This window comes from Bidens hawaiensis, unplaced genomic scaffold (genome assembly GCF_021521415.1).
Source record: "Bidens hawaiensis isolate Kalapana, Puna unplaced genomic scaffold, B.hawaiensis_p1.1 tig00031440_1, whole genome shotgun sequence".
Lineage (NCBI taxonomy): Eukaryota > Viridiplantae > Streptophyta > Magnoliopsida > Asterales > Asteraceae > Bidens > Bidens hawaiensis.
In genome coordinates, this window is record NW_027495289.1 from 95,705 (window position 1) to 105,720 (window position 10,016).

Consider the following 10,016-nt stretch of genomic DNA (forward strand, 5'->3'; position numbering starts at 1 on the left):
ATAGCGTTAAAGGTTGGTGATTCAATTATTGATGAGTATGTAAAACCCCTTTGTCATTAGCAACAACCTGGCCATTTCACAATGATCCAGAAATCAAAAAAGCATATTACACCGGTTCATTAAATGTGTTGTCAAATGCGTATCGTGAACATGAACAATAATATAACCGGTAAGCAATCCTTCAACTCCTACGGGTCCATGCTACTGGTGATTATACCAACTTGTTTTTGTGACCCAAGAAAGAATTAGTCAATTAACGTTTTAGTGGGTTAATGTTGAAGCAAAGTTGCACATTGAATATACATTTTGGGAAGAAACAGTGATTCTGTGAGTGTTACCAACATTGCAAATTATAATATATATATATAATGAACTCTCTAGACAATAATAAACTTAAAAGAGTTTTGGTAATTTGACTAATTTCATTATGTTATAGTTAGCGTGTCTAAATAAAAGGTTTTCCAGTTTACAAAACTACGACTTCAACAAGTTCATTCATTCACAGATCCTGAATCTGTACAACACAGCAAGCATCTCAAGAGCTAAACCATACACCATTTAACAAGGTTAACAAAGATCATCTTGCCCCTTTAATGCACCACAACAAACCAATTCTAGTCAAGCAGTCTCATCCCTTGGTAGACCGCACCGAGACGTAAATCATCCACATTGCTAACATTTCTATACCCGTTTATCTCTCTTAACCCCGACAACCTACGATGAGTCAAAAACTCGTGTAAATCCTCTTCGGTATAAAAAGTCTTGTCTTCAGTACGAACAGGTGCACGTTCAGATTCATCATCATGACATATTTTTATCGACACTCCTACATGTACCAAACCAATATTAATGACGAAACATTGAAACCGAAGGATGAAATGACATGACGCATATACTAAGTTCATGTACCTTCATCTAAGTGAAGATTATAACTACCAACAGGCATGTTCCTATCAAGAGCGCGTATAATCCCATCTTCATCTTCCAACCAAAACGCACGTTTAGATCTTATTCCAAAACCGGACTTTATCGCCTCTTTTATCGCTTTTGTGGATCCATCGATACCGATTCGTCTAGTGTATTCTCCCCACTTTACTGTTATTATCCTCCCATAAGAAGACTGACCTTCACCACCTATAGTTTTACACAATACATGTTTTCAAAATCCATATCATTAACATAATAAAAACGACAACACAATGTTTTAAATACCGTTTCCTGTGGCTTATCTCCAGTTCCACGGTGGGACTGCATTTGCAGCAACTGCTTCGGCTGGTAGCGATCGCAAGAGGATCACCATCGTTATCCAAAGGCGTCTCAAGATTCACCGTTGATCGGGCATTACCTAAATTACCATTAAATTCCAGTTTCATAATCATTAATCTAAAGATACCAACCAACAACAATGTACCTTCAATCGGTCCAAACGGAATATTAGCCGCGTCCTCTAGCCCTATAAGAAATCAAAATCAGTGTCTACAGAAAACCAACATGTAAAAAACACATGAGACAGCAAGGATATATATATATATATATATATATATATATATATGAACCTTTATCGGAGAAGTGAATAAAGGAATCGAGCTTGGAGGAAGCAGGAGACGCACACCCACGGTCTCGAATCAAGTCCTCGAGATCCTTATAATACAACATCTTATTATTATTATTATTATTTTTATGCTTGAGCTTCTTAAACTCCTTCAAGAGGTTCCTCCATTTGTCGGTACACATCATCGGCGAACGATCGAAGCCCTTGTCCCTCATCTTGGAGGAGATCTGTTCCCACAAGTGTTTGTTTGACTTTGAGGTGTTGAACTGTCGGTCAACTTCACGGCGGAGGCTGATGAGGATCCGGGTTTCTTCTTGGACCCATGTTTCAGCTCGTTTCTTTGGGTCCCTGAGTTCGTGATCGTCGCCGCTGCTGGTGGTGGTGTTATTGTTGTCGGACATGATTACGAGTTGTTGTGATCGGTGTTGGTGTGTTTGTAGAAATTGATTGATTTATCGGAGGAGGAGGAGGAGGAGGAGGAGAGATACATTATTATTATTATTATTATTTGGGAATTGGTGGTGTGGCGGTGGAAGAGATCTGAGTCCATGGAGATGGATTTCGCGGGATTAATAATACTGATAATATAGTGATGAAATCTGTGTTTAAGTATTATTGTTTTTAAAGTATATTTGAAGGTTTAACATGGACTTTTGGGTTACTCTAGTTTTGTAACACTTCTTTGTCGGTTGATTGATTAGGATTAGGATTAGGATTAGGATTAGGATTAGGATTAGGATTAGGATTAGGATTAGGATTAGGATTAGGATTAGGATTAGGATTAGGATTAGGATTAGGATTAGGATTAGGATTAGGATTAGGATTAGGAGATCGATATCTTCCTTGCAAGGTGGGTTGTGTTTTGTTTGGATAATTTATTTGTCGGGTGATAATAAAACCATCTGTGACTTTCTGAATGGATAACTCATTAGAAGCAAAACATTTAATATTTTCGGGTGATGTATTTTTGTTGTTATAGATTTTTCTTTAAATGAAGTTTTTGATTAATATGGTTTTTTCTTTATTAGTTTTTTTTTATGTGTTTTAACATGGATAATTATTAAAATGTTCATTTGACTAGTCAATACCAAGAGAATGTTTATTTGACCAACTTTTTCCTAAAATGTCCATAATAAATCATGATTCATGCCGACCAACTGATTTTTTAATCATTAACCTTATGCCGACCAGCTTTTTCCCTAAAATGTCCAAAAAGAACCTTTTTTGGCGTTTGACAAGATTAATTTGGGCAAGTGGCAGAATCAAGTTGGCTAAAAATGATGTCAAGTTAATGATTGAACAGTTAATGGGTTTTAGCATGGACATTGTGAGAAGAAGTTGCGCTAATAAACATTTTACTGATTTAACCAGTCGATGCGATGTTTTCTTCATCATCCTTAAAAATCTATGAATGATTTGTTTTCTTCATAATGATTATTGTAAATACTACATGATTTTATAACTCATTTGATGAACATTTACTGAATCAAATGTTTGTATGTCTTGTTTAAAATATTTTTAGTCTTGAAAAACATTTTTTTTTCGAATTCGGAAGACTTTTTGCATTTGCTTTTGTTTAGGGCTTATTTTTCATTGATCTTTAGTGTGTGCGGATATTACATTTTTTCGACTATCGTGAGATGCATTTAAAGTACATAAGAGTGTATATATAGGGCACATTAGCATCATAGCATGTCATACTAAACAAATTCTTCTTACCTCATACATATTTGAATTAAAGCGAGAAAACCAAATATCTCAACCTCATCAATGTATCAAATAACTTATTTTTTCAAAAAATAATCCACATTATCAGTCTACAATAATGATTCAAACATGTAAAAATTAGTTAAAACCACGATCTTATTATGATTCAAACACTTCCATCAGGATATGAAACAAGAGCTCGTGATGCGTAGAAAGTAACAAGATTTTGATCTTATTTATTAACTAGATCGATCAAGCCAATGATCTTATTCCACATGGATGGCCCATGGTGGTGCAGGAGACATAATTAATCTAAGACTTACTCAATGTTGGTGGGATCCAAATGTAGCCATGGGTTTGAATGTATCCAACCTTTTCAGATAACTTATCTGCTTGGTCCGGGCCTCTGCTCCCCGGCTTGTATGGAAGTGAATGAATTTCATTCTTGTCTATTTTGTGCAACAGTGGAGTAAAGATTTCCCAAGCAGCCTGATCTCATTTAATATTAATAGTCAGCAATAGCAATATGCTATGAGAAAGTAATTATTCGATATACCTTCAGCTCGTCTCGACGAACAAAATGTTGTTGATCGCCTCGTATTCTGCAAAAAAATCATGCATATTTTCATAACCGATAAGATATTAGACATGCACAATTATACATACGTGTCAAGAATCAAGCGCTCATATGCCTCTGGAATGATGACGTCTTGATATCTTTGTCGATATGATAAATCTAATTCGCTCTGAGCAGTTTTCATCTCCAGCCCGGGTTCTTTGACCTTCATTTGATATCATAAGTGTTTAGTAAACATTTAGCTAATTTCTAAACCATGTCAAAAGGAGAGAAGTAAACTCATAACTTTAGATTCTTGGAGTATGCAGATCTAAGTAGATTAGACCAATATCTTTTTGTTGCTAAAGTGGCTATTGGATGACAACCTTTTGTCCTTTTGCAAAAGTGAAGTCGATCTGAGATAGCAACTTTAACAACAAAAAGACGGATTCTGTGAAATCGTTATCATTGTCAATCAGTCTCATCTGAGATAGCGACTTCAGCAGCAAAATGGCAAATCTTGCAAAGTGAATTTCTTTGTTTTCGTTATCATAGATAACGACACTAACCCAGATTTACAGTTCAATCTAAAAACCACCAATTTACTGGTGTTTTCAAAAGAACCCATTTTTTAAAACAAAATATTTGAAATATTTATGCAAATGCGAAACAAGCATACCCCAAAGCTAAAAAACAAACACAAATGCTTACTGTTAGCTTCATGTAAATGGCTTCTGAAGGTTGCAGTCGAATGACAAACTCGTTCCTTCCTTTACTCTTTGCTGAAATAAACAAGTTCTAACTCAGAAACGCGTGCAACTAACATGTTAGAATCAAATTCTGTGAACTGTTTCACAAACTAGATGTTGTTGATTTCATTCGACCAAATCCAAACAAAGATTAACATACGCTTGAATATATCAGCAGGAACATCCTTAAATTGTACTCTAATTTCAGCCTTTTTTGATTTCATTGATTTTCCAGCCTTCAGTATAAATGGAACACCTTCAAAATGAATTATAAGATGTTAATTGTACCACTTTATGATGGCACTAACTTTAGCACAAATAAAAATTATAACACCTTCCCATCTTTCATTGTGAATTCTTATAACCATGGTTGCAAAAGTGGGAGTGTTTGAATTATTAGGAACGGTGGGATCATCTCTATATCCTTCATATTGTCCAATCACCACTTCATCATCCTTAATCGGGAGAATCGACTGGAGAACCTGAAATCAGGTTCACAAAAATTAAGCTTATATTTTTGAAAAGAAGTATTATTATATATTAACATGGTTTGTATAATCAATGTAGGCATATTATTTATTTATTATGACCCAAACCTCAGTTTCCCATATAACCCATCCGGCCCGTTTAAAGAAATTCAAATCAAACACCTTCAATTTCTCATCTCGAATATGCTCGGGCTTTAACGAAACAGGCTTCTCCATTGCAACCAGGCAAAGCACCTTCACTCCAAACAAACTTGTAACTATTATTTCATAAAGTATGTTGAAATGCCAAGTTTTTATTGTTGATTAAAATGCAAAGATGAATATATAATTGCATTCAATCATAATAATAAGTTTTTTTCCTTTTACCTGCAGTAAATGATTCTGAAGGATGTCCCTAATAATTCTGACAAACAAACCAAAATGTAAATCAGTAACTGCAAGGGTAAAAACCATATGTGGTAAATGCTATTGCAGATACTATTTTCTGAATCAGTTGTGCCAAACAGTTGAAGATATTTAAGTATGAAAGTCATATGAAGTAAAAGAAACTACCCGTATTCGTCAAAATAGCCACCACGACCTTCAGTTCCAAAGTCCTCTTTAAATACAATCTGAAACAACATAAATAAGACGATATATAAGAGAAATAAGCATAGGAAGTTAAGTAAGTTCATATTTTATTTAAAATCTGTGAAGGTAAAACAGATATATATGTTATATTGAGATTGATTTTCTAGTATGTTACTGTCTACACTGTAAATAAAGTATATGGTTCAAGAAGAGCCCTCACCTGTACATTTGAAATGTTGTCATGGTTCCACAGTGGCATGAATAATCGATTCGCAAAACGAAGCACCAGCTGCATTTCCAAACAAAATTCAAACTAACTTGTAGAAAGCTAAGAGGATTACTTATGTGAAGATAACAATGTTGGTCCATATTAAAAAGGCAACATGTTTTCTTTTTATAAAAAATCAATATTCGAAGCTTTGTTATAGAATAAGAAAACTTGTTTACCTGAAATTTGAACAAATTTTGTTAAAACATTTTTTTATGAAATTATAACCAAGTTACAAAAATAAAACATCAGATAGTTTGTGTTATCATTATTACCAAGTTCTGCACCAGCTCTTTTCCCAAGTAGTGATCGATTCGGTAGATCTGTGATTCATCAAACAACTCTCCTATCTGTTGACTCAATGCTTCAGATGAATCCAGGTCCTTGCCGAAAGGCTTCTCAACCACAATTCGTGTCCAACCACCCTTAGCTGGAGAAATAATATGGTGTTTTTCAGAAGGCAGTTAAATCGATACTTGAACTCTTAAGTAGTCCACTTTTTGTTTTAAATTATCATCAGAAACGCATAATTGTTTGGTATAGGGAACAGACAAACGAACTATTTGATTAATTTTATAGCTCATAATGAAAGTTTAATGTTAAGCTAATTTGAGTCTACCTAAAAGTTCTATTTGTAATTGATACCACAACTAATGCGTTTATTTAAGAAACACAAAATGCGAGTAGGGTGCGTGCGTGCATACATTTGTTCATACAAAACTTGTTAATCATTTTGCAAACGGGTGGATACACGGACGGAGGAAGAGCAAAGTAGAAGAGTCTCCTGGATGATCCTCCTTTATCGCCTTTTGACTTTTCATACGCGGATATTGCCTCATCCAATGACAGAAATCCCTCATCAGCATCATACGGGCCACTTACATATTTGATCTACAAGATAGAGATTGTGGATGTTTCAAAGCCTTGAAATAACAATATAAAGGCAAGTCCTGTGCTTACCAGCGGAAGGAACTTGGATACATCTTCATCATGTGTTTCTTCACCGCCTTTACATGGTGTCAAGTATCTGCATTGAGAAGTGAATAATGTTATACCTTACACATAAAAAAAGCATAACTTGGGCTCTATAGGCCGGCCCATAAGATAATGGTAGACGAGTAATGAAAGAGCATGCATACCCACGAAGACGGTCTCTCAAATCGTCATCTGACATTTTGGTCCTGGCATAGCCAAGAATATGGACATCATGTGACTCGATGAATCCTTGACGATGGAGATGAAAGAGTGCAGGAAAGGTCTTCTTTTTGGCTAGATCACCAGAAGCACCGAGCACAATAATCGAAAGGCAACCGGTTTCCGGTTGATAATCACCCATTGGTAAATCTTAGAAGATGAACTAGCTAGTTACAACTCATGTGTATCAACATTATTTTGTTATATAATAATTACCTAGTAACAACATGCACGTACGATGTGAAATGAAGATGTTGAGAATTTGGATCAATGATAATGTTGATCGGAGAGATATATAGGTTTAACGGATTTGAGATCTCAAGCCTCCACGCTTAACAGATAACTACTTTTAACGACAAATGTCATTTTAAACCCTCAACTATATAATTCGTTAATTAATTAATACCTCTGTTTTATGATGGGTCATTTTTTTCATCTCAAACAAACCATGTTACGATACAATTGGTAATCGTTTTATAGTAAATTATATAAAATCCTATCATTAATTTAAAAAAAAAAAATCGGTAATCAAGCGAAGATCGATAAAGAGAAGAAGAAACTAAGAGAAGAAGAAGTAAACTCAATTCATCGATGCTATCATTCTTGCTAATCTGATTGTTTAAGTACAATCAAGTTAACCCAAAGTAACATAATAGACCCTCAACTATTCAACTATTACACTAAAGCACCTAAACTACTTTATGCCGTAACAATACTTCACCCTTAAAAGGATTCTTGACCCCAAGAATCAACAATCACAAAAAGAACAAAAAAATATGAATTCTTGTTCCTTGACATGTTCGAATTGCAACTTTTTTTTATATACTATCTACCCAATCTCTAGAGGCTGCAGCGTGTACAACTTTAACACATCCTAAGTTCTTAAACCATACCATAATATGTAAATTCTCATAATTCTTGAATCACTTTTACTTCTTGTGGACAGAAAATCACACTGCTATAACAGTCGCAATTTAAATCAACCTACTACCAATATGACAATCTTAAGATTATGAGATCCCAATGCACATTTATTACCATTAAACAGTAGCAGTAACTTCCAAATGCAATAAATGACACTATTGGCCAAATATTCATGATAATAACGCAACAGTAGCACCATAAACGCCATTGAAGGAAGATGTAAAGGAAATTGTGTTATGGACTTAATTGTTATGGACTGAAACTATCGCAATGTATGAGACTTGTCCCACATCGGTTGTATGGCCAATTGATGTGGGGTTTATAAGCCAAATGAGTTTCCTTACCTATTAGACTAGTCTTTTGGGTTAAGTTCTTTTGTTTGGTTTGTAACCAATGTTTTCAGACCCGGCCCGAACATTGACCCGGCGCCTTACCGGGTCAAAGGTTGGACCGACCTGGGAGGGCGGACCGGTGTCCGACCTTTGACGCGGATGACGTCGTATATATATATATATATATCTATATATTTGTGTATATATATATATATCTGTATATATATATATAATTCATATACATATAAAAATAATGATAACCAAAAATAATAATAATAACAAACTTTAATGTTTATCTGTGCTTTATACATTGTTTTTTAAATATGTATGATTTATGTTTGATCAATAGAGACATCGATGAAGCTTGGTTGGTTGGCTCATAGGTAATTATTAAAGTTTCTATCTCCGAAATAACTCAAGTTCGAATCCCGGCATGCGCATTTCATTTTGGATTTAATGAAAAAATGGATTTTACCGGTTTAACCGCCGGGTCAACGGGTCTGGGCCGACCGCTCACCCGCAAAACCGGCCGGGTTTTTCGAAAACGGCCCAAATACACTGACCCGACCCGGTATAGGGACTGGGTCCCGGTCGGACCGGCCGGGCCGAGTTTTAACACACTGTTTGTAACAAACCATGTAACCATCATGTTATACATATATTATACTAAACTTTATGGTTGATAAAAGCATGGGCAGATAAACTTTAGGAGGAGGACCTCCGCTACCCCTCAACATTTCGCCGGTAGTGTAAAAAAAATAAAATTTGGTCGGTTTCTGTGTTTCTTTACCCCTATGTATTTTAAGTCCAACTAATTTAATACTTAAACCCAACCAAAACTAACTTAAATTATAAAGCCCAAACCAAAAAAACCCAATAGCCCAAATAATCCTTTTAAGTTTAACAATTAAAAAAAAAGACCGGATATTGTGAACACGAGTACACAGTTGACTGCTCTCTGCCTCTCTGGACTCTGCTCACCAAACACCACTAGTTCACCACGATTGCCGCCAACTCCAGCCACCTCCTGACCTCACACGGCCACTCCACCTATGGCCTCTCTTTTCCAGTAAGATTTCTTGTATTTAGGGATTTAGGGTTATGTTTAAATTGGAATTAATTTTGGATTTGAACCTAAAAGGAAGTTATTTTCAAATGCATTACTAGAAAAACCACTAGCCACGATCGGGTACCCTTAGAGTTGTAAAAGAACCAAACGCATAGCGAATAGTTCATGAACTGTTTGGTGTAAAGTTTGTTCGTTTACAGCCCTAGGTACCCCAGGATTATCCATGGTTGGTGAGGTTTAAATTTTAGCTTTCAAGATAAGTGTTGCATAATCTGTTTCTGTTGGAAGAGGACTTGTATTCTGTCCTAGACTAGATTGTACAAATAAAGTTTTCTCCTTAGGAATTAAACGTCTTCACGACTTAATTTATATCATATAGGTCTTGAAGGGAAAGATTTTACATGAATATAAAACGCACTTTGATAAACGAGACATGTTTAATCCACCAGTGGTGGAACTACAATTTTATAGCAACGAAATATATAACTAGTTCATAAAAACATGAGAAAATCTAAGCATTCGCAAATCAATTTGAGAAAGCATTCACAACCCAAAAGATATGCTTTAATGAATTGTTCAATTTTAGGAGCAAATCACAAGTGATTTA

The 10,016-nt window shown here is 35.2% G+C and overlaps 1 protein-coding gene and 1 pseudogene across 2 annotated transcripts; both read right to left on the reverse strand.

The window, feature by feature from the left end:
• Positions 1 to 406: 406 nt before the first annotated feature.
• Positions 407 to 1,980, reverse strand: LOC143582073 (trihelix transcription factor GT-1-like; annotated as a pseudogene). The gene is made up of 5 exons (XR_013143921.1): positions 1,557 to 1,980; positions 1,412 to 1,453; positions 1,213 to 1,345; positions 910 to 1,134; positions 407 to 826 (listed from the first exon to the last, which is right to left on the reverse strand). The product of XR_013143921.1 is annotated as a trihelix transcription factor GT-1-like (transcript).
• Positions 1,981 to 2,215: 235 nt separating this feature from the next.
• On the reverse strand, positions 2,216 to 7,226 carry LOC143582074 (glucose-6-phosphate 1-dehydrogenase, cytoplasmic isoform-like). The gene is made up of 16 exons (XM_077064720.1): positions 7,030 to 7,226; positions 6,851 to 6,917; positions 6,595 to 6,781; positions 6,166 to 6,320; positions 5,843 to 5,911; positions 5,605 to 5,663; positions 5,419 to 5,455; positions 5,215 to 5,286; positions 4,899 to 5,046; positions 4,725 to 4,820; positions 4,527 to 4,597; positions 3,926 to 4,041; positions 3,816 to 3,861; positions 3,583 to 3,748; positions 2,741 to 2,823; positions 2,216 to 2,464 (listed from the first exon to the last, which is right to left on the reverse strand). The coding sequence occupies exons 1-16, from the start codon at positions 7,224 to 7,226 to the stop codon at positions 2,216 to 2,218; spliced, it is 1,818 nt and encodes a 605-aa protein (XP_076920835.1).
• Positions 7,227 to 10,016: the final 2,790 nt, after the last annotated feature.

Excerpts from the sequence above, each read along its gene's own strand:
- LOC143582074 (XM_077064720.1), bottom strand. The coding sequence starts at position 7,226 with ATGGGTGATTATCAACCGGAAACCGGTTGCCTTTCGATTATTGTGCTC. Across the intron at positions 6,782-6,850 it reads TATCCAAGTTCCTTCCGCTG|ATCAAATATGTAAGTGGCCC; the intron begins GTAAGCACAGGA and ends TCTATCTTGTAG. Across the intron at positions 2,824-3,582 it reads TTGGATCCCACCAACATTGA|CCAACTTGATTCTGCCACTT; the intron begins GTAAGTCTTAGA and ends CATCATTTTTAG.